Source organism: Coloeus monedula (assembly GCF_965178545.1).
Source record: "Coloeus monedula genome assembly, chromosome: 8".
In the NCBI taxonomy this organism is placed as follows: Eukaryota; Metazoa; Chordata; class Aves; order Passeriformes; family Corvidae; genus Coloeus; species Coloeus monedula.
In genome coordinates this window covers 7,384,082-7,409,352 of record NC_138788.1, presented here as the reverse complement: position 1 = coordinate 7,409,352, position 25,271 = coordinate 7,384,082, and the positions used below count along the sequence as shown (strand labels likewise).

General features: G+C 42.7%; 1 protein-coding gene across 1 annotated transcript in view; it reads right to left on the bottom strand.

The window, feature by feature from the left end:
* CCDC6 (coiled-coil domain containing 6) overlaps window positions 1–22,259 on the bottom strand; it is a gene marked incomplete at its 5' end in the record, with an annotated part of 51,209 nt that extends 28,950 nt beyond the window's left edge. Inside the window, 2 exons of the mRNA XM_082285704.1 lie at window positions 2,277–2,426; window positions 21,948–22,259. Of these exons, the coding sequence (XP_082141830.1) occupies window positions 2,277–2,426; window positions 21,948–22,259 (462 nt within the window). The remainder of the gene's footprint in view (window positions 1–2,276; window positions 2,427–21,947) is intronic.
* Window positions 22,260–25,271: the final 3,012 nt, after the last annotated feature.

Below are 25,271 nucleotides of genomic sequence, written 5' to 3'. Positions count from 1 at the left end.
ACAGACACAACCACCACCACCACCAGCAGCATGTTGACAGCTGTTCTCTTTTTCAAGTTACCTGGGTTATTAATTCACGGAGAGGACAAACTCACAGTTTACTTTAAAAAATTGCTACCTAATGGTGCTGAGAGAAGCGACACAGCTTCAGGATGAACAATTTGGAACACAGGTGTGTTTATGAACTGCCATATTTTAAAATCTTCTGATTGACATAACCATGTTTATCAAAGGCTAAACGAGGCTTACTGCAAGGTCACATGGAATGAAATAGAAGGCTGCAGGTTGAGATACTGTTTAATAAAAACAGGCGGTGGTCAGAATTTTACCTCCATACTCTTGTAAGTTATAGCTTTTCTTTCAGCAGAAACCTGCAGCTTGCCTGCTGAAAGCTGGGTAATATTTATGGAATGATGTTGAATCCAAAACTGAGGATTTTCTCCAAATGCTGCACAAAAGGTGAGAATAATTTCCAGTTTATGTCTGCATTCTGTTTCAGATGCTTCTCTGAATCTTTCACAAATGAGAATGAAGTTGCACCCATTAAGGGTTTCCAAGAGACAAACAGCACAATGCCATTGCATTGTTGCATACATTACAAGACAAACACCCTCCTGGATATTTTCACAACAGTAGCGTGTTACCTTTTTCTTTAATTTGAGGCAACAGTCAAAGGATAGTTTCTGAAAGTCCATAGCAAAAAAGAATAAAAATAGTTGTACTTTTAGGTTGACAAGAAGTTCATATTTCTCTTTGTAATGTGTGAACCTATTTTGCATCATTTTAGCAATTTAAGAATGCTAAAGATAGTTTAAAAAAACCTGTTAAAACAATCTCATGAATTCTAGGGAAAAGGCTAAGCATATTTTAAGCAATTAGTTGATACAACAACTTACTTGCTGCAGAACTTTGCGGTACAAATTTGTATGCAAGGTCATCATACGACTTCAAAACTCTTCAAACAAATCAGGTGTAATTAATGCTTTTATTTTTAAAGTAAGTTTTAGTTTCCTCTTTACAGTGTATGGTACAGTCCCACGTAACCTGGTTCTGTAACAGATTTCTACATCTCCTTTCAATTAAACAACATTGTTCAATGTACCATTTCTCCCTTTACTGCAAGAGACTTCAGTGGAAAGCTTTTTCTATAGTGATATCCACATCTTACTTCAATTAGAAAAGAACAGTTGATACCCCTATTTTACTGCCATCTGCTTCTCTGTTTTTCATGAAAATGTATGACTTAGAAAGCAAACATGTCTCTTAGTCAGAAACATTCTTGTCAGTCCTCAAGAACAGCAAGGGGAAATAGTAATACCACGTAAGGGATATTTTATCTTGCTACTGAGCTTCCTGTGTGATAACAGGCACCAAAGAGACAAAGTGAGAGAAGGCCCAGTTTTCAGTAACAAAAGCACCAGATGGGATTAGCTCTAGTGGTGTTTCCAAACACTGCATTTCCTAACTGCAGGGCTAAACATGCCTTCAGTCTCCAGCTGCAGAATACAGCAATGCTTACAACATACAAATTAGCTTCTTCTAAAGTGCCTAGTTTTTCATGACATAGCTTAGAACTAATGGCATGAAAAAAGCTCAGGCAGATCACACTAAACATTCCCCTAACTTTAGTATCCTGTCTCCTACAGGGGCCAAGAGCAGGTATTCAGGCAAGACTGTGAGCACACAGCGACCATGAACAACCCTTTCAACAAATACTTAGCCACTTTCCAAAAATTAGCAACTTGGGTAATGAAAGAAGTTTCTCTGCCACAAATTGTCCCAGCGTCTTCAACTTTTTACTTTTGCCATCAAACTGATGTTTTTATTCAATAGCAGCAGCAGTTTTGTTACAAGTATGGATAAACTTACAGAAAAAGCCTCCTTCAAGCATCACTGCACATTCTTGTGTATAAAGTTTAATATTTCAGGACTCCTGTTAAATATCAAAGACTCCAGAAAAAAAAGTGTTTCACTAACATTTTAAATTAATCAGTAACTCTTGTCTGGAAGACAGTTAACATTTACTGCAAGCTACACCCATTTTTTGCATCAGTATACAAACTTTCAGGTTCTCAAAGCTGAGTTCACAGATGCAAACTTTAAAGCAACATGTTAAAAAAAAGGTCACTCACTACACCTCTTGCACTTTGCTTTTATCAAGCGTCAGCTTTCCAACCTGACCACTTCTCTCAGAGTGCAGTCACACAAACACAAAAGTTCAGTCACCAGTTAGTCCTGAGGCTCCTGGGAGAAACATGAGTAAAGGCACCAATTACCTGCATCAGTTTTCTTGAGAGCTCATTAGTGAGAAATTCCTCTTCCTTTTCATAGTTTACTGCAAGTGTTTCTTTTTCTTTCTGCAGAGCTTGAATCTTCTTAAATAGAGTATTACTGATGAATTCCTCTTCTTGCTCTGCCCTTGCTTGCTGTGAAATAAAGACATAAGTTTTGAGACAAAAGGGAGCAAGTTTCCTTTCAAAAAAGCTACAATTATTCCATTCCCCTTTAACAGCTTATCATCCTGGAGGCCTGTAGGCTGGATCTAAGTGCTGTTACCATTCCCTTTTATAGCATTATAGCACCCTTCTTCGTTTTTTGTTTTCAACCTTTTAATGTGAGAAACCGCATTGGTGCTTTAAAGTGGCCTCCTACCAACAAACTCCCCAACCTTATAAACTTTGTAAAAGCATTACACATTCAGATACCTATTTTTACCTACTCTATGCCTAAAAAGGAGCTCCTGTCTAAATGGTCTCCATTACAAGCTGAAGCACAGCTCAGACTGCTGCATGCCTCTTTTTCAGATCCCTTAGACTGAGCTCTGCTTTCCAGGAGCCAAATAATGCTCCCCTTCTTTCACCCAGGTATGCAGAGCGGCAGGCAGCACGGCTCCTCTCACAGGAATTCCTACCCCACCACCAGGAAAACAGGTATGTTACTCCTCACAACTGCTACTCCACTACATCCAGCAGCAACTCACAAAAATGCCATGGGGTAGCTTTACCCCAAGCTACTCGGGAAATCTTGCCCATGCAGAATTACTAAAGGTGACAATTTCCACTTCAGCTTACTGCTAGCACCCCGCACTGCTCCACGGAAAGGCAGCCTGGGAGACTGCACTCTTGCATTCCTTACAGTTCAGATGTTTGTATGTTTAAGTACAGAGCTGATAAATGGAAAATAAAAGTGATCCTTTGAAAGCCTGCTCTAAAAGACCATGAAGAGTACTTCATATAGGCAAATGAAAGATCACAGCTTACAAATTGGTAGAGCCAACTCTTAATACTACAGTCCAAAGCCTGGAACAACTGAATGACAGAAATATTGCATTTAACAAATGAGGCAAGATAGTGTTAGGAAAGGTTTTATTCCCTGCAATAAAATCCATGACTTGAACTGCACATATGTGATTTGCCCTGATTCTAATAAAATTATACCAGCTTATACCTTATGTAAACATTCTGCAAGCTTTATATCAGTAAAATTAGAGAGAGGAAAATTTGAGAACTGAAACAGACACATTGCTGAAAGCTTATTTTCCATAATCTCCTGCCCAAAATGTGCCAAAATAACAATCTCTTTATACTTATTTTACACTAGAAAATGCTTGAAAGATTGCATTATGTCAGCGATCTTTTAACTGAAATGATACATTCCCTAGCGGCCTAAGAGCCAATTACTTAGACACCTTCAATGTCTAGGAGAAAAGTTAATTAAAGAGCATAACTGCCTTTCAATTTGGTGAAACAACAGGACAATTGCAAATTCTCCTCATGATATCACCAGTATCATAAAACCTAAAGCAGTGGTTTGGAAACTTCTCAGTTGAGTCCACCTTCCATCAAGTCCTTCTCTTCACATCTTTGTCTCTGCCTTCTCGTGCCTTCTCCCATTTCTACTGCTTTATTTTCACGGCCCTTTCCTACTATCTATCTGCCACTAGCTCCCTTCTCCCTGTCACCACCAGAACTGGCACAACCCCAACCTGAAAAAAACAAAAAAAGAAAGAAAAGAAAAAGCAAGACCAGGCAGCCTTTACTGACTTAGCAGCTTAGGTCCTGCACAACACCCCCTCTCTAATGTTTTGCATCTCCACAGCAGAGAACAGGTACTCCAGAATGTTCAGCAGTGGTATTATTACCTGTCACAGCAAGAAAATAGGGAGTTGACCAAAAGGTCTGAAGAAATGTTACATTGTCAGCTCACATCTCAGAGGATTAAAACTCCTGGAATCTAACTGAGGAGTAACATCATCTATCAGCTTCTAAATGTGGCTTTACTTAGAGCTACTAACCATCTTATGTCTTCAGAGACATTCCGGAACAGAGTAAACAAGTCAAATTGCAAGGGCTCATTGTCCTCAAATCATTAAAATTCATGCATACTGTTCCAAAATCAACTCCTCCACTGCCTTCACTACTTAGGATTTCTGCTTGTGTCTGTTTTTTGGTGGTTCAGAAAATAAAAGACAGTAACACAGACCAAGCTTACCTAAAATTAAATTAGAAAGCACTTGGTTCTGAAAAACAAAAGAATGAGGGTGTTTCTGCTTTGATTTCTATTCATCTGGAACTTGCACAGATTTGTTCTGCTCATGCTTTGCACCAGTCAAAAGCTCTAAAATCACATTATTATAGCACCGAGCCTGCACAACACTGTTAGCCAGATCCTGGTGTCACATTAACGATGGGTGCCCAGGCCAACAGGAGCGCAGGCTGCCAAGATCCCTGTCCTGGCCAATGCCCCTCCTGTGTGCCCACACGGGAGCTCATGCGGCCAGGCAGCAGGCCAGCACGGGCTGAGGAGACACCCAGAAACCAAGCCTTTCCCTTCCTCCTCCCGTTTTCCTTTCCTGGATCTGCTTCCCAGGCTGGTGTGCCACACAAGCAGCGTGCTGGCACACAGGAAGCAGGAAGGAGCAGCCCCAGTTCACCCATTCAAGAACCGCCCTACAACAACCCCTGTGCCCACAGCGAGCAGGACCCCGGCCCACACGCAGGTGGCTCACGGGAAAGCTGGGTAGGATTTCATCCGCCTCCCCTACACAAGGAATGCATTTCTCAACTCAACAGCAGCAACCCTACACATCTACAAATGAACTGTGAGCCCCAAATATCCACACAGCATATTGAATATAATGAATGTCCATTTAATTACCCAAGGACAGCACTTTCAACACAAACATTTTAGCTGAAAAACATCAGACAGTTATTAAGACAAAGCACATAATTCATTACCATATTGCTTCTAAATTTCATTCTGAAACTTGCCCTTCATCTTGTTACTCATTATTTGGTGATAGTTCAATTATCTCAAGTAACAGAATAATTCATGTTTACCTTAATATTGCCTAAAACCTTGAAATCTGTTCCTCATTTAGCCCATAATCAAACTGATTTTTCTGGATGTGAATAAATTGTTTTTCCAAAGGGATAACTTGTCTTTTTATTAAGTATCTGTATTTGAAAAGAGGCTTGATATCATCAGCAGAAAAAGGAAAGAGAATACAGAAATCAGAAACACTGTCTTCCACGAGGGCATAGAGTTCTTGGTTTTCCTCTATTATCCATATCACACTCAACATCCAAAATATTAACAGCCATTTACTCTGTTCTGGGTACCATATTACAAAATAAATTGCTAAGGCACTGAGTGATACAAAATGATAACACCTTATCAGTCAGTCTCTGGAAACCTGAAACAAGCAATCTACTTTCACGACAGATATTCTACATAACAACAGTCATATCCACCTGTGTCTCAAAACTCCACACGTAGCTAACTTGGAGCATTCCATGGATGCATCCACTAAGGAAAAATCTGTAACTGTTGTGGTCAAGACCATAAATGCAAGGGCTATCATGTTACTTCACAGGAAATCAAGAATAGAGGGAGGTAAAAAGCACCTCATGCATATAAACCACAAAAAACCTCTTATATTTTTGAGGAGGAAAAATCCTGCTATTTCTGTTGCAGAAGCTTGTGAAATCCTGATCACTAGTAGAGCTGATATACATGAAGTGTACTAAAAACCTTTCCTCATGAGCTTAAAATCCAAGTAATTTTAAAAGAACTAAGAAACATATTTGTCCTAAACTTTACATAGTAACCAAGTATCATATTAGGAAGTGAATTGCACTAAAGTTCTTTTTCCACATGCTGCATACACTACCATAAACTGAAAGGTTTGCTGTTAACGCACTTTCCTTCTCTCAGTTCTTCTTGTGAATACACCTTTAGGAAACTAGGTTCACACTGCTGAATTTCCCTCTGCTGTTTTGGTTCTAGCACAAGCAGCAGCTTCTGTTTCTGGTCGTATGCTCTTTTTCTGTACCACTGCACCATACACCAACCACACTGCTCTAGTGGCACTGTATTATATAAAACAGCAAAATCCAGTACTTCTGATGAGGCATCAGCTTGAACACAGTCAAATAACAAAAATAAACTGTAACACAAAAAACACCCCAAACTTTAAAAAATCCCTTTTTTCCCCCACTAGCTGTTCTAAAAGCCTCACAAGTCTTCCTGTTACTGCACAGCAAGCAAGTTCAGCAATCCAATTAATACCTACTCTATAGTCAGTTTCAGCACATTATCAGTGACCTGACATGAACATGTTCTTGCATTTTAGTGTCAGGTGTCATTTCAGACAATTTCAGTAGCAAATGTTTCACAAACTGCTCCAGGCACACTTGACCACCTGCAAGGCACATGTCAAGCATGCCCAGCTGCACGCTGACAAACATCACCTGTCTCCAGCAGCATCCAGGGTAGAGGTGACACAAGATTTCAGGGGATCTTGTTGGAAACAGCCTACCAAGCATTGTTTTGATCTAATCCACCCTTGAAGGTCTTTTATCTTTATGTCAAGAGCCACCATGACCTCTTTACCTTTCATCCATCTTTTCCTGGTGCAGTTCCTGCTGACAGGACCCTGTGGACAGTGTAACCCTGTAGATGGAGCTGAAGAGCAGTTTAATCTGACACAAGAAACTCAATCTTTGCTACTGAATATAGACTGAAGGGTTGGGACAGCTTCGGGAAGAGATGATCTCAGTCGCTGCACATGTTACACTCAAGTAAAGCTGTCACTTCAGAAAGGAGCCCTCCCAAAAGTCCTACTAAACAGGATGAGCTAAACAGGGTGAGAAATGCAGAAAGTTACAATGACATGATTTTAGAATATGCAGTTCTTGCATAAAATAAAATCGAAGCTTCCCAGCTCTCCTGAAGTACACACTCCTCCTCTAGCAGTACTGACTCAAGTGACTGCTCTGGCCATACTTTCTAGCACCAGGTTAAAACGACACAGAAAACTACTGATCTACTAATGCAATAAATATTCCAGTGAACCGACACTGTTCCCTTACAGGAGAAACTTTTACAGTGCAGCTATTTTTTTCCTACAAACCTTCCAGCTGCATCTGAAATGACCAAAGTGCATGCAACATGCCTTTCAGACAAGGAGAAACATGAACCACCACAAGAACAGAAGTCAGCAGCAACTCAGAAAAGAACTCCCACTACTGCCAACTGTAGCGACTGCCCAGCAGCACATTCCTGGCTGTAAGGGCTGAAGGACAACCCTACCCAAGCCCCAGTAACGATGTGGGTACAGCTTTCCTCCCACCCAAGCAAGGGTACTTCTTTCAGCTGGGTGGCCTGTCTGCAGAGAAAAGAGCGATCGCTCTCGTGGTTGAAGTGGTGAGCTGGAATTCAAGTTCTGGGGTCAATTTGTAGTGTGATTTCCTGTCTAATCTATGGCAAACCCCCAGGGTCATTTCCTCTGTTCTGACATGAAAGGACTTTTTTCTTTGTTTTCTTTTCCCCTCCTTTAAGATGAGTTTTCAGGAGTAAGAGAACAATAGAAAGAACTGTGCATTTTTATCTTTGGGCATACAGTATCTCCTAGAAGCCCCAAACAAGTAGTGATACCTTTGAATGGTTCCTTCAGAACCCCAAGCTGCTGGAATGTTTTTTTGTTTTATTTTAAACGCAAACCTGGCAGTGTAGGAGGAAAGCATTTTTCTGGTTGGTTGGCTTCTAAAAACAAATAAACAGACCCCCCCCACCCCCCCCCAAAAATCACAAACTTACAGGCTTACCAAAAGTTCTTTTCAAAATACACTAAGGAAGAAAGAAATTCATTACTTGAACTCATCCTGAGAACTTCAGCTACTCTAAACATTACCTAGTGTGTAACATTACATAAATGTGTGTAACATAAAGCCACTGAAGCAGAATTGCTTCAAAGCACAAGTACTATTATATTTCAACTATTCAGTAGATGAGTTCTGCTGCAAGAGGAGACAAAAAAGATACCTGGTTTTTAATGTGATAATAACAACAATTTATAATTATAATAATAAAGGAATAACCTTATGATAAGCTACCATTTGAAGTATTAAAATACAGTTCCTTTTAATTTCCATTTGTAGTTGGAAATTCTCTGTCCCCTTCATCCCCCACCCTGCTCCTTTTTAAAAGGTCAATTAGGTTTTGGCCAGACACGTCAAAACGCCTCTGTCACAGTACTCCTGCCGCCAGCTCCAGGCATAGCAAGCTTTTCCCTCGATGCCTACCAAGTGATGCAGCATATGGCCACACAAATCCACAACGGGTGCAGACTGACTAGAGAAATGAGCTGACTCAAACAACACTAGAAATACATTTTTCTCCCATGTCAGTTTTAACCCCAGTCAAATGTCTTCAGCTCGACATCGCTCATGCAGCCTTATGGGAACTTCTCACAAAAACTCAGGTGCATACATCTTGTGGCTTGGGAAGAGCATTTGAGAAAAGCCCTCAGAACTGACCAGCTTCCTAAACACAAAAGTCACTGGTATTCTTTCATGCCAAGTAATCTCTTAACATCAGCAATGAAGTAAATTGTTTGACGGTATGCAATCCCATTGCATGTACTTCTCTCTCTGCATTTTGATGCTGACCTGAAAGCCCTGCACAACTTAAACACACAAGTGGTAAAAATAAGCAAGTTTTGAAAACAAGCTCATCTGACATGCATAAATATTTATAAAATGAATGCATTTGGCTAATTACAAATGAAGTGTAACAAGCCATATGGATTTCATAATTAATACAATCAATTCCTGAATTTACTTACGTAATTGAAAACTAATTTAAACAGCCTTCTTCAGAACAGGAAAAAACATAGTGCAGTCTCTTCAAGGGTTTTTACTAAATCTAAATACTGGCATTAAGTAGTTAATAAAAATGCAGCATGTGAAAAAAACACATTTTCTATGACCAACAAAGTGTCAAGATAGGGCCTAGAAAAATGTATCAGTAACTTTTACTGAACAGTTTAACCATGACCACATATTGCTATGCAAGTCTTAATGTAACTAAAAATTATATGGTAATAAAGCACAATAAAGGAAAAAGTAGCAGGGTTGTACAGGCACACATTAAACACTTCCTATTTTGAACACTCAGCATTACAACCTCAAGAATCTGACTATTCATTAGACACGTGCTTTATAGCTCTTATTTTTCATTCACTTAAACATCATCATGTAGAACAAGCTCCCAGACGGTTATCAGGGCTGGAGTCTCTGCTTCCAGCATACAAGAGCTGTAACCTGAGCCAACAGAAGTCACAGGCCAAGGCAGGAATGACCCAGCAGGAAAATTAAATCTAGCCCGCAGACCTTTCCAAACAGCTCTATTTCATGAGGCCCTTCCTCCGTCCCAAGGCTGCACATGCAGCACACATTTCCTACACTTGCTGCATGTTCAGCAGCACTGGTTTCCAGTGCATGTGTAAAGTAAGTATAGTGCATATAAGCACCAACAAACCCACTGCCCCTACGTCCTCAAGTTCACTGCATACAAGCAAAATACTGCTTCAAAATGACTGCACATGCAAACACGGCCAGGACGGCACCAAGAATGTGAGACAACTCCCCCATCAGTCCAGCACGGGCAAGGGACCATTCCCAGCACAAAGCTTCGGCAACACATCTCCAGGAGATGAGGAGTGCTTTGCCAGGGACATCGTTGCTAGTTTGCACCCAGCTAAAGATTTACACTGACAAAGACAGCCAATACGGAAAATCCTGCTACACTGTTGTATCAAACTCTGAACCAAAGTTTGAAATACCTCTCTATTTATCCTTTACTGATGACTACTAGAAAGAAATTTTTGCTTCACCCTTTGACTTCTAGTGGCACTGCTGTTTTACTGTTGGATTTTTCGTACTGGAAATAGTTTGCTAGTTAATCAATAGTGTAAAACAAATGGAAAACAGAAGCACATGGAACAGGTTTTGCTTTTGCTCAGCCTCTATAAAAACTGCTGAAAAACATCACAAAGATGCACATATACACATAATGAGATTTGTAGTTTTATGTTGAGTTTGTCTCAATTTTCAAATGCACAGACTTGTCAAAATGAAAGATAGAAAAAAGATCATATTGCTTATAGCTCATAGCTAGTTTAAACAGCATATACTGTTTTGTTGGAAGTGGTGTGTGTTAATTATTTTCCACAGGCTGTGCGATCACTGGAATAACCATCCTTTAAAAATGCAGTGGTTTGTTTGACTTACATCTACAATACTTAAATTTAACAAAATCTGGTTGTCATGCTTCTTAGAAACTAATAATCAACAACAGGTCAAATCTCAGCAACACCACCATTAGTACTAAAACCTACAAGGAATGTAGCACCCCAGTCCACATTACTCTGTGATATCAGATGTCTAATGCATAAACAATTCTTAAATTAACATATTTTAAATGCTTTTTAGTCTGTTCTCTGCCCACTGATAAAACAACATTTATCTTCAATGTAACCACATATTAACCAGTCTACTTTGCTGGACTGACCAATTAGCAAACTCAAAACTGCACACTCCCAAAGTTTCAGAGTCGGAAGAGCAAAAGATTTAGCAGCAGAGTAGACTATTAGGTGACTAACTTAATACACAGCTTCTGCTCAGAGGTATGTGGGTGCTAACAGGCACCGAGTTGTGTGATAAAATAACAATCGCCTGCTCAAAACGCTACCACAGCAAACTCCCGTTACAAGTAGTTCTGCAGTCACAACTGTTTCTCTACTCAAAGACAAAAGGGCACAAACAAAAGCAGTGAACAGAGATTTAACAGACACCTCTCCCCCCCACCCCCCCCAATAACCTTCATGAAATTCCTACTTCAGTTCATGCAGTCCAGGTAACTAATTTCAAGGATGTAAATATGAAACACGTGTTTTTCTTCATCAGAGTACATAATAAGAGTTGAGGTGTAATTCTGTTATACCCAGTTTTTCCAGGCAGCAGGTGCCAGACCACTGCTGCATGGCACATGCCATGCAGTGCCACCAGCATGCCACAGGTATTATCAGCAATTCTACCTGCTTCCAGGCAGGAATTTTCTCATTTCAACTGGGTCCTGAGCACCAACTGCCTGTGTATTCATCAACCTTCCCTTCTAGGTAAAAGTGGCTTTCAGCACTTGTAGATCCTTCTTTCGAGTGTGTAAAACCTCTGGTGTATCTACATCAATCAACCTGTCCTCCTTTAAATTTTTTAAAACTAGGGATAAAGACTACCAGATAAAGACCCATTTATGGGGTTTTCAAACTGTAGATGCTCGCCATGTAGTTTCTTAATTTTCTTTAAAACCCTTAAACCCTTTCTATTTGGTGGTGGGCAGGGCAGGAAATGGGATTGTTGTTGGGTTTTTGTTTGTTTTATATGACTAATTTAAATACAGCTTAGGTAATCATTACGGATGGCAATGTTTTTCCCCACAATAGCAAGGTGTCCTTAGCCACTCAATACAAATAACCTCCTAAGAGGGTTAAAATCTCCCCCAATTTCCTCTTACACACATTGACTTTCCAGAGAAACACTTTCACAGTGATCAACAAGAGCTGGAGATGAAACTTGTTATTAATTATCATCATACCTTGTCCTAAACCAAACCAACATATTCACAAAGCAAACACAACACTGTCCAACTCACTGTTAAGGCACATTAGCTTGAGCTCCATCACAGCAAACAAATGTTTTTACTTACCCCTCCTAGGAGTCAGTGGGTAGTTTTTTGTTTGTGTTTTTTTCCTTCTCTACAGTTTGGAGATCTTACAGTACATATCACAGTATTCCAAAGAGCAATCTCTTTTCAGGATTTCAACACGAGAAACAAGTTTATCAATGTTGTGTATGAAAATATGATGAGAAATATGAAAAAATACATCCTTTGCCTTTCTGTTCTCTGTCTCTGGCCCCTACAAACAGAGATTTGCAGGATGTGGGGGAATGCAATCATCCTTGAATATTCATCCTATACAGAACTGGAGAAGTAGGTCTAACACAGAGAAAGTTTTAGGAAATGCCTACCCACCCTTCCATTCACAGAGCAGGAACATTCCAGTTACATGTCTCAATATTCAGAGAAAAGGGATTTTTTGCAGATCTACATTTCAGGTTTAATTTACTCTCTGAAACGGACTTTGGGAATGTCCCTCTCCTTGACCCAACCAGGACTTCAGGGCCTGTAAGGACAGAGGTTTTGCCTAATTAATAATCCCTGGCAACACTAGCCACAACAAAATTTCTACTGTTCATTTTTAACAGATGTGAAAAACATGTACCCTTTAAAGCTCTTGCGAAAGTGGTGGCTAAAACACTACATTTAGCAAATTTTGTAACAGTGGCTTTTGCTGTTTATTTGAAAATGAAGCGAAACAAAGTGGAAATCCCACCACCTGGAGAAAGTAGAAATTAAACTGTAAGTCACAGAAAGAAGCATAACTTCATACCGTGGCATGCTAAACACTGCTGGGTTGTATCATTTCTGACTTGTTAAGAAACATTTATACTTTCTCTCAGGACCAAGCATATCATTGTGGGAATTATTTGTGTATGTGGTAGGAGTTTTAAGTATGATTATCACTACCACCACCAAGGAACTAAAAAGGTCTTAACTTTACAGTAATAAGCAGAAACACCACATTTTAGGCAGTTTAAAAAATTAAAGCATATGAGGAAACTTTACAGATAGCTGAAACACTGCTAGGCCATTTCCATCTAAAGCAGGGCTGAACAGATGCTCACCCACCTTACTAAACCTTCCCCAAACTGAGACCAGATTGCGTGTCATATTAGAAATTTCAAACTGAGTAAAATTCAGAGTTGAGAGAGGAAGAAAAGCCTTATCTGAAGAGTTTCTCCATCAATTAGACTATCAGTCGAGCTGAAGGAGTATCTTCTTTTCCAGGAAAAAAACTGCTGCAAGGGAATGCATGAAGGGACAGAGGACTCTCAGGAGCTGAAAGGATAGTCCCCATAGGCACCAATTAGCCTACAATGCCTGCATTTTAACTGAATTACAACTCAAGTGCCAGGATTAGAAACTGCTTCAATATTTCGGTAAAAATTGCTTCAGCTTTCACCAAGTAACCCTTGCACCCCACAGAAAGAGATGTGAAACTTGCACATCTGTAATTTGGAGTTCCCTACTTAAGACACTTACATTTTTACTGTGGAATACTTCACCTCAACTGTTTTGCCTTAATTTCTACTTTGTTCTCCATCCCATACATTGAAATGGGACAATAACAGACCACCTAATTTAAGGTCAAGACACATCTTCAGTCAGAGAGAAGGACCTGACTGGAGAAGAACTTGAGATTTTCCCTTCTGGACATCCCCAGGCTGCTGGGTTGGAAGCGAGACATCACAAGAATGTTTTCTGTTACACATCCAGGGGAGCTTGCTTTATATTGTATTTTTTGCCTCTCTTCTTCCATTCATTCTGTTTGGATCCCAAATCCTGTGCATAATTCAATTTGTACATTTTGTCCCTATTCTCCTCCTTCATTTTGTGGGGTTTTTTTCTTTAAGAGGAAGACAGAAAGGATTCACCTCTTGCTCTCCTGCTAAATTCAGCAACTTCCTCCTACCCCCTGGCCCAAAAAAGAGCAGCAAAGCAACTGTTTCCCTCACTGTTTTTACAAGGCTGTGCTGAAATACATCAGATGTCTACTGCTGACAATTTTCATTCCTGCGAAGGAGAGCACTGTCTCATTTCTTCATTTCAATCACATTTCAAGGTCTGTTTGTGAGACACTGGCATTCCATTCTCCTGCAGCACCCCACAAGCTGCCTCATCAGTCTTGTTTGCAGCTGCCACAGAGTCGCCATTTCAATGGCTTCCAATGCCTCCAGTTCCCACCTGGAATCCCACCCACGCCTTATGAGGTGTAGTGGACAGAAAACCTCTTGTGAAGTCTCCAGCAGATGCATAAGCTTGCTCACCACAGCTGTGTGCCACAAATCCGTATTGTTTGCTCAATTACTACAAGGAGCATTAGCACTGAGAGTCTGTACCTGAAAATACACCCCATGTATACCGACATTTAAAACTAAGAACTTGGAAAACAACAGCTTCAACATTAAAGCCAATATCAGCAGCAGATGGAAACAAGCAATGGGAACAAGTAAACAGAATTAACAAGTGCAAGAAAACCACAGACGACCACGTACCTACTCTGGAAAAAGAAAGAGTTTAATAAAGTAAAATAATTTTCATTCATCCTTTGAAATCAGTATCAAAATTCAAACTCCATTAAAGTCAAAACCACAACTAAAATGAAGTACAGAACTTCCAGGACTTGAAAATTATTCTAAAATCTTGTCTATACTAGCTTTCTAATACTGGGATCAGCAACAGCACTAGAGGCTCTAAAAACTCCAGTGTTTTACTAAATCAGCTGATGTGAATAATGTAAAACTCAATAGTCATTTGGGCAAGTGACTAAAAAGAAGGTGAAAAATGTCTGGCAGATATACAGCAGGAGCACATATGACTATTTTTTCTACAATTGAAAGTAAACCTGTTGTTAGGTGTACAATGCAGTAAAAACCAAAGCAACTCTCTCCTTCAAAATGCTTTTAAGTCACTGGAGATACATTAAGAAAGAATGGCCCTTAGTCTCAGTAAATGTTCAAACCTGACAATAAAGAGCATTCTTAAAACAAAAGCTGATTACAAACCAGTTCTAACACAGAATTCATGATACAACCTCAATGAGAAAGTTCATTTAAGAGAGAAGCAAAATTACTTTCTATGCAGAATAGCAAGCCCACAGAAATACCAAGAACTTTGCCTTATTAAAAATTCCCAAACGTACTCTACAATTTCAGTTCTTATTTCACTTTCATCCCCAAGGTAATTCAGAGCAATATACCCATATTCCTACTGACTGAAGCCATTCCACCATTATTAAATACGGGAACATCAATAAAGTAACTGATAAAAAAGGTATAGTTGTTGTATAATATTTAAAGGCAAGCAAAACTAGGCTGTTATCAGAGTTTGGTATCAACCCAACATCAACACTGCAAACAAATTAATTTACTGTATAAAGGATACAAATATTAAACAGGTCATTCAGCATGGTTTTATAGAGAACAGGTTGTGGCAGATAAGCAAAGATTCATCTTTCAACCAAGGACTATTTGTAATAAAGATAACCACAAAGGTGTGGGGTGTGTATAAGGCACCATATGAGTTTTTGATTTAGTAATACACACCAAACATTATTTTAAAATGATAATAAAATAAAGTATACATCAGGATTTCCAAAGTGGCTTACTGACCTCAAAAATACTCATCAGTGGGAAATTCCATTTCACCAACATCTACTAACTAAGCAGGATGTTCTTTAAAATATTCCCTGCACAATTAATTAATTCTCTGAACAAAATCAAGTGCTATTGGACAACCCAGCAGTACAAATCGGACCTGAACGAGGCACAGGTGTGCAACTGTATTTCTGCCAAATTAGCCAAAGCACAAAGCAGCAACCTCATTAAAGACAACTGACCACACTGGATGAAAAAAAAATTATAAAAATAAGTAAAGTTCCAAATTAAGCTATCAAAAACATTTGTGCAAATTTGAAGCAGAAAAAGATGCTTAGACTAGACCAGTGCATCGTATTAATTCAACACTTTGGATTCCCAGCATCTCAGAGCCTGAGAGCTTAGTTTAGTTTGTCAATTTAAACTGAAGTTGCCTGTTACAGCCTGTATCTTCATGAGGAGAAAGCAAAGGATCCAGAACACTCATTAACCCAGCCAAAAGGCACAGCAGGAACCAACAGCTCAGCCTTGATGAAGTGGATGGGGAAGAAAAGGGGGCAGGACACCAAAGCTTTTCCAAGCAGAGTGATTCTTCACCTTCAAGAGTCTTCAAATTAAAACTGGACACCCTTCCAAAGACACATTTCAAGGTTAGTTACAAGGTTCAGTGTGGGAACAACTCACAAAACCATGTAACAAAAATCAAAGCAGATGATTAAGTAAACCTCTGAAGCCTCAAACTCCCTGAAAGTACAAGCATTCCTGTTGATTAATATTTGAATTAAGTTCAGAAACATTCACTTTTTCTGTGGTTTTTGTTTGCCTGCATTTTACCCACCACTGAGGAAGGTCTACAATACGCCCCAGTAACATTCTGTTAACAGCACACGGACAATGTTTTTCCCTGGGAACTGAATACGCCACTGGCTGTGTGTAACTACCAAAGAGAAGTAGATGCTACTACACTTTCCTACTACAGGCTCACCATCCATGCAGCAAAAGCAGCACTGCTCCAACCATGCTAACCTAAGGGCCAAGGCAGCTAACACCAAAGGGCATTACTAAACTTCCTTTTTCCTTTACAGACGTTTTGTAGAAGTTAACAGAAACTTCTTGAGAATCTGCGGCAAATGTAAAACTGAAATATAAGACAGTCATTTCTTACATGTTGGCTCTTGGAAAAACATGCCTGAAAAATTTTGGATGGCCCTTCATGGTGCGTGAAGTTGCTAATCTTAGCAACAATGTTGTCTATACTCTAAAAAGCAGGTAAGCAAAGCATTTCTAAATTATTTTTGAGCTACTTTCAGTTTAGTCCAGCTACAAACTGGAGTGATAAATGACACAGCTGGATACAAAAGCCCCAAGCAGGTTTCTTACACCTACAAAAGACATCACAGAACTGTATTTTTCACACAAGCAAGACCTACTTCAAAATCAAGAGTAAATAACAGATTCACAGGTACGCTTTGTAAAATATTAATATTTTTGCTTTCTTGGTTTGGTTTTTACTTCTATCTGCTACTAATTGGTTTCTTTCATTCATCCCCATGCCCTTATCAGCACCTTTTAAAGGTTCCTATTTCAGTTCAGATAACCTGTCCTGCCCTTTTTCTCCTACTGTTAATAGACACATTCTGTACTGGAACAGGTGTTCTGCTTTGAAATTCTGGTGCAAACTCCAGAAAAGAAAAGAGCATTTTTTCAGGAGATTTTTGACAATACAGCACACCCATTCACTTCCCCAAACTATCTGTCTAGGCTGACATTTTCCATGAAGACCCATGACAGCAGATCTCACGCACACACACAAATCCCTGCACACACTTCATTGAGGACAAAATGCAAAATTGTATTTATTTCCAGCATCCAAATCTGGTTGTTATTGGGAAAACTGTAACAAGTCTACAATAACACATAGGATTTTTCTGATCTGCAAGTCCCAGAAATCCTATCTGCTTTCAGGAGATGGCTGTTATTGAAAGCAACAACTTTCTTCAGGACTTAAGTAGGGGGCGAGGAAATAGGAGCTGAGTAAGGCGTTTTTTTCTATTGTTCCTCCCAACAGGTGGGAGGCTGTTCACGAGGCTCTGCAGAATCGCAGAGGAGGCCAGAAGCCAGGAAATGCAACTGCCCTCTGCCAGCATTCAGGGAATGAGAAGAGTTAAGCTGGGAGCCAAGGTGCAGAGAGCAGGTTTAGCTACAGAAAAAAGGGTAGCAGAGGTCTCACGGTAAAATACTGCCACTCACAACCCACAGCAGGCCCATGTGCCAGTGTTCCCTGGCAGCAAGTGCTGCAGCAGGCTCTACCAGACAGTGATAACTCATGGCAAGCTCACAAAAGCCAGCATATGCCATCAGCACTTCGGATCAGACTGGCTCATCTGAATTGATGATCTTGTTGGGGATCCACACCGCACCACAAATCGAGATTTCTAGGATAATGCCGTTACCTACATAGCAAAACTGGGGAAAATGAAAGAGAAATGTTCTTGTAAAACGTTAGAATGCATTAACACTGCTATATCAAACATTTTGGAGTGGGAACATTTTTAAATTAATGCTTCTCAAAAACTCTATGTTCACCTCAGTTAAAAAACTAACTAACAGAATAAGGCTTATTACATCTTAATTTTCTAACTCCACAGAAGATGTCCAACTATAGTAGGCCAATTTACATGAATTAAATTACCGAATCTAACATCCTGGAGTAAGCATGTAGCAATCAGGGGCTAAACCCCTTTTTGTTCTTAGAAGCATTCCGTTTGTATGAGGCCTGTCAGTTCAAAACAATAACAAAGAAAACTAAAATGCTTTCAGTATCAGCTAAAGGTTACATGGCTTTCACTGAAATAGGATGGCTTGGTTACATTAAACACTGAAGAGTAGAAAAAAGGGAGCTAGAAATCCAAGTTCTACCTACTTCAAAAGAAACTTCCTGACCAAAACATACCTACACCTAACTGAAGTATTTCAGCTTTTGTTACATGCAGCAATTCATTCGTTTGAAAAGCAGTCACCCCACCACCCAGGTTTGAAGGTACTCTAATTTAACTAGAGAAGTTGTGCTGTCCCAGGCTTAGCTCATTAAATATGAGCTAAGGTCTCCTTGGCAGACCTTTTTCACCAAGAAACTATGCAAATTCACACAGGAAATCCACTTCTGGTAGTGCAGCACTATAACCAAAACTCACTATTTCTCATCTCAAACACACAGCATATCAGATCTCCAGGCGCCTGTTTTTTCCCAACCTAGGCACCAGCCGTTCCATTTCCTAAAAAAGACCTTGCAGAAATACACCATGAGATCATACAATAGAGATTGCTAAATACATATAAATGAACCCTCTGCAAATGGCTCGAGTGATCTTAGTCATTTCTTCTTAATATCTGATCTGAAACTTTGCATCTTCTGATGTAATGCTTTTGCACTGCCAGAGAACACTTGAAATATCCCCAGCTTTCTCCCTGCTTTGCTCCCTCTCTCACCCTTCGTTACCAATAATAGCAGGTGAGATAAAGCAATCACATATATTTACTTACTTTCACAGCCTTGCACATGAACAGCAGCATAATTTCATTTGCATTTCAGCCTACTGGAAGGAGTACAGCTCACACATATTTTTGGACGTACACTTAGTCCAAGCTGGCTTTACCAATTTCAGCTTGAAAGCAGAATTTGTTTTCACATGTTTTAGATGAGAGTACATACGAAGTCAGTGAGCATACAAGCCTGCCAAGCCAACACCTCTTCTCAGTTTTCCAAGTGCAACTACTTAATGTAAGTCTCCTACACTCAATTAAAGCTTATTTTCAACCCTATGACACAAGGGTTAACTACAAAACAGAACTAATAAGATCCTATGTGGCAAGCAATTTGGGTAATTCCTGAACTGAATATATCCATGCTGACACCAACAATACTGCAAACATAAAGAGATGTCATATTAACACTTCCACCAGCATGAACACAAGCGGAAGGTGGAAGACCATCACCTTCTAACTGGCAAACCTTAAAGGGAAAATACTCAAAATCATTACAGACAATGGTGGGAGCTGCAGAAAGCAAAGAGTCTCTGTGGCCTTGCACAACAAAGCTCAAAAAACAGGATCAGTGAAAGGTTTGCAGATGAAGAGCTGTGTGGTTCGAGGAGTCACCTTCACCTACAGCACACAGGTTTAGTCATTCACCTGCTATTTTGGCTACCTGTCAGTTCCATTTGTGCTTCACAGCTTGTCCTCAGCACTTGATAAAAATCAAAGCTGATTTGTGTCATTACAATGCCCACAACAGGAAACGTACACAGCGCCCGTATGTCAGCACAGAAACACCGTGAGGAGCCGAAGCTAGCGGGTGGAGGAGCAAATTGACAAAGGTTTAGAATCACAGTGGAGACAATCAGAAAATTTTCTATTCCTATTACATTTACATGCGGATGGCACACATTTCAACATTCCAATAAAGTTCATCTCCAGTCACCTGCATACTAGAGCCACACAACAAAGTATTCTGACTGTAAATGTGTTTACATTATGGACTATGTAAACCACAGCACAAGGTCTCAGTGGCCTGAAAAAAAGTTATGTTTTGCATTCATTATTTCGCCACTTGCTGAATTAGAAGTGGTTTACTCAGTTGTGCACACAGTTTAGCATACCAAAGCCACAGCATCACGTACAGATGTCAGTTTCCAGACACCCTACAGGTTGCCATTAAAGTCTAACACCTTTCCTCTCTTTATCCAAGATGTCAAAAACAGACAGAGTTTCAGATTTAAGGAAAATACCTCCTTTTTATAAATTAAAATCTGATGAAAATGTAAAATGATCAGTCCCTAGAGGCAGTGCCAGAACTTTAACGCACACAAGCATTTTTGCCAAGTTGTTTACAAACAGTACACCTACCAAGGGTTCAGAAAGATGCTGTGCTTTTCTAACAGGCAGAGAGAAAATGTCTGACTGACAAGGTGCCTTAGCCCCTTTCAACATTAGAAGGCACTCCGCCGCTACCTAATTAAGGCACATTCTCTTCTCGTAAAGTATTAACAAAGCACACATTTCCCCGACTAGCACTATATTTGTCATCCTTGAATAAATTACTTCTGTATTGTATTTCATGCACTCTTCCGGCCCACATCCTGCTAGACGCTGAATGCTTACTACTGGGAGTAGATGAGAGGTATGCCTAGGCAAGCTCCATTTCTTGGCTAGATGTATTGACAATGGAAAAGCTGAGTATCAGTAAAACAGACACTACGCTCATAATGAAGAGCCCCCGGTGAAAAATCAGATGAGATGAGAGTGAGCACACACAGGTGGGATTGGTCTCTCCTAAAATGTCTCCACCTGCACTGGCAAGGATGTACAGGACAGTATCAGAGTTACCTTTAATCAGTCTTTAGCAAGTTACCTACTTTGCATGCAGGCCATGACCATTACAACACCTAAACAATCACTCTAGCCACTGAATTAGCAAAAATCCCCCTAATTTAAACTCCTAACTCCCCAACTCATAGAGAACAATACAACAATATTTTCGTAGTATTTTGATATGCACTTTACTGAGGATTCCTGCCTAACAGCATCACATAAAATGGTGTTAAACTCCAAGTTATCCTCAGAGTGCTCATAAACCAGGAGCTGAGCACTTGCCGGGACAGAGTGCTGTGTGTGCTACTCGCACTATTTTTAAGAGTCTTATTTTAAATGAGTTTTCAAATAACTTGAAATACCACAGCTAACATAACACGATAGACAAATCAAACACTTCCTCGTGACCAAGACGCTATTCCTGCAGCTCGCCGCTTCTGCACAGTGGCCGAAGAGGTGACGGCTGAAGAGCTAATCCGTAATCTCCGAAGATCACTTAAACGCCAAGTAAATCTTTACTTTGAGAAACTTCAGGGGAACGAACACAGAGCATCGCCCTTCCCCTGCCCGGCCCCTCCCCGAGCCACCGCCGCTCGGACACCGGGCAGGGCGGGTCGGCGGGGCCGCCTCCCCGCGGGAAGCCGGGCGGCCACGCGGGTCCGGGCGAGAGAACCGCCTCGGCTCCTCGCCGGTTCCGCTCCCGGTGCCCTCCCGGTGCCGAAGGAGGCGCGAAGGGCGCGGGGCGACTCCACCTGTGCGTGTCCCCCGCACCCGCCGGCCGGGCCGCGGTGACAGCCGGGCCCGCCCGAGGTGACTCGTCCCGGCGAGCCGGGAGGGAGCCGGGGGGGCGGCGGGGAGGCCGCGGCCGGGGCCGGGCCCGCCCTGCGCGGACACCCCGCGGTGGGGACACCCCCGCTCTCCGCCCGCCGGGCCCGGCGCGGCGCCGCCCGCACTCACGATGGTGACGCTGGCCTTGCGCAGGTCGCGGTTCTCCTCCTGCAGCGCCTTGCACTTGAGCTTGTAGGTCTCCAGCTCGATCTTCAGCACCTTGTTCTCCTGCTGCAGCGAGGCCAGGCGGTTCGTCAGCTCCTCCAGCCGGAACGGCGAGATCACGATCCCGCCCGCCTTGCCGCCCCCCGAGGAGCCGCCGCCGCCGCCCCCCGCGCCGCAGCCGGGCCCGGCGCCCGGGCCGCCCCCCGACAGCGGCCCCGCGGTGCCGCCGCTGCCGCCGCCGCCGTCGGTGTCGCTCTCGCTGGCGCTGTCCGCCATCGCCCCGCGCGCGCCGCCGCCGCCGCCGCCCGAGCAGGGGGCGGCGCCCGCCGCGCGCCGGCGCCGAGACGGGCCGCGCGCCCGCCCACAGCGCCGCCTGGCGGCCCGCGCCGGCACCGCGCCGGCCGGGACACAGCGGCACCGGGACCGGGATGTGCCGGGAGCGGGGATCCGGGACACACCGGGACCGGGATGTGCCGGGAGCCGGGATCCGGGACACACCGGGACCGGGATGTGCCGGGAGCCGGGACACAGCCGACCCCGGGACAGGGATGTGCCGGGAGCGGGAATCTGGGACAGACAGAACCTGGGACCGAGGGATATGCCCGGGGGGCTCCCTACACACCGAATCCTGGACACGGGATGTGGCCGGGAGGTCTCCGTTCCACACTGAACCCGGTGTCGGGATGTGCCCGGTCGGGCCGTGCCCGGGGGATCGGTTACACAGCGGGCACCCGCGGGGAACAGCCCGTTTGCGGGGGTCATCGCCTTGTGTCGCAGAACCCGTGAGGGGAAGCCCTGGACTCGCCCGAAAGCGCTGTGGGGGAGCCCAGGGGTTCGCTACGCACGACCCAAACAGCCCCAAACCTTGCTTAGTTAAAGAGTGTTTGTACCGCGGTGGCGTTCGGGCGCACGCAGCGCTGCCCGGGCTGTAGCCCCGGCCAGGCCCCTTCCCTGGCTCGCAGCCCCCCACGTTTGGCCACCACCGGCAGACGGAGCAGGGACCCCCACCCGCCTGGCCTCGGGGTCTGGGGGAACAGCCCCGGCCGCCAGTCCCGCTCCCCTCACAGCACACAGACCAGCTGGCATGTTCATTCAGGCCTCCATACATCAGCAAAACCGCTTCAAATTAAGATGTATGGACACCCATCTCTCATTACTGATAATGTATTTCCTGATTAGTAGGTGCATTAGTTTCTTTTTCCCCCCCTCCTTTTTTTTCTAATTTTTTTTTAAAAATTATTTCTTTGCAGAGTAGCAGCGAGCTGTAGTGGAGAATATGTGCCATGTATTCTATGGCAAAACATAGTCTGTATTGCTTCTGGATAAATTAGTCACCAAGATTGTATAATTGGTTTCTCAATTATTTATGCAGGGGTCTTTTAACAACAGTAATTCTTCCATTAATGGCAAGTAAGGATTTCATTATCTCTAACTGCACTACCTTTTTGTTCCATGCCATAGTAAATTTCAAATTTTACTCTTTTTAATGGCTATAATATATGAAGGAATTCCATCTCTGTAAAGTAATTATTCTTTTCGCCTGCCTGGGAATATAAGTGCAGGTCATTTTATTTTTGGTCTCTTAATCACAAGAAAAGCAGTAAAAGGGCTGTTCCTACTCCTCAGCAGTGGGAACTGTTTGCTGGGATCTCTGTCCGTGTGTCTGTCCCTGGCATGTGATGCTGCCTCCAACACAGCTCAGAATGGAGAGGGGGTCAAGCAGGAGTCCTCATCCAGCACCAGCAGAGACCCACAGTTTTGCCTCAGCCCCATCAGGAGGCATCAATTCAGGGCTTTTCAGGCTAGAAAAGGTCCTGCATCCCCTACCCAACCCTGTGGAAACTGAGCCGCACTCCTGCATCCCATTACCTCCGTATTGATCCTGGTGATGACATTAACATGTAATAAAGCCACTGAGAAACCCTCAGCACCACCTTGGCAGCTGTTGCCCCACAGCTGGATTTCCCATCTCTGGGCTTTGTTAGGGTGGGATTTCTCCCAAGACGTAAGAGCATTGTCATCAAAAGATGCTGCCATAGATGCACAGATCAGCTGATGACGTCCATGAGGCCTTGTGAGACCTTTTCAGTGCTGTCCTAAAATGCCCCTGCAGCAACCCCTGGGCACTCCTGGGTGTGCAGGGCCAGACAAGCCCAACCTGGGGCAGTTGCCAGCTCCTCTGCCCTGCAGCTGTGTCCAGGCTGAGCCTTTCCACCAGCATAGGCTGTGGGATAAAAACCCTGAGGGATTAAAATAGGATTAAAAAAAATAGTGAGCACTGTTTTGGACGGGCAGTTGTAATTCACCAGAATTGCTTTCAAGTAGGTTTACTGGTATTTGGGAAGCTGGTTGGACACCTCTAGGTCATGATGAAATGTTACTTCATGCACGTCGTCCACAGCACAGGCGATAGCTGGAAAGATGGTTTGTCTCTGTGCACACACACATGTGTTCCTCAAATCAAACTCATTTCCAAACAAGCAGGTTTGTGACTTGATGTTCTTTCTCCATCCATCTGCCCAGCTTTGATCAGCCAGTTATGTCCACTGCTTTCAGCAGGACTGCTCACATTTGAGTGTCTTGCTGAATCAAGGCCTAAATATTTTGAAAGCCTGAATCAGCAAAACACGCATCTGCTCCGGGCTAATCTTACCCAGCAAGCCCCACGGCGTGCTTAACCTTAAGCCACTCTTCAGACCTATCAGTGTTAATCTTAAGTGCTTTGCTGATTCGGAGCACTATAATTTTCCAGAGGACATGTCCTCTGCTCCTTCAGACACCAAAATTAGCCTGAAAACAGACAGGCAGGTGCAGGCAACATCCTCACCCCGGCAACTGGGCCGGATTGGCTCAGCCAGGGGCTGCATCCCTGGAAGCACACCAGGCAGCTGCTGGTGCTGCCTTCAGCAGAGCATTTCTAGAGTGGTGCAGACAGCAGCTATGGAGATCAGGGATCTTGAGGCTAGAGGGGAGCTTTCCCCCAGCTGCCTCGCCGTCCCTCTCTCTTTCTGCTGGGCTGGCATCAGAGGTCTCACTCCCAGCCAGCACGCCGACTTTCATAACAGTAAATTATAACTTGGCACTTCTGTAGCTCTCTCTAGTTCAAAGCCATGCTGAAACATTATCTAATTAATTCACACAATAGCCCTGGAAGGCAAGGAAGGGAGGTAGGAAGCTGAGTTACTTGCCCAATGACAAACACTGAGTCAGTGGAGGAGTGGGAGGGAAACTCAAGGGCCCTGGATGTTTAGATCTGAGGTGGCATCTTTCTTGTCGCAACAGCATTTC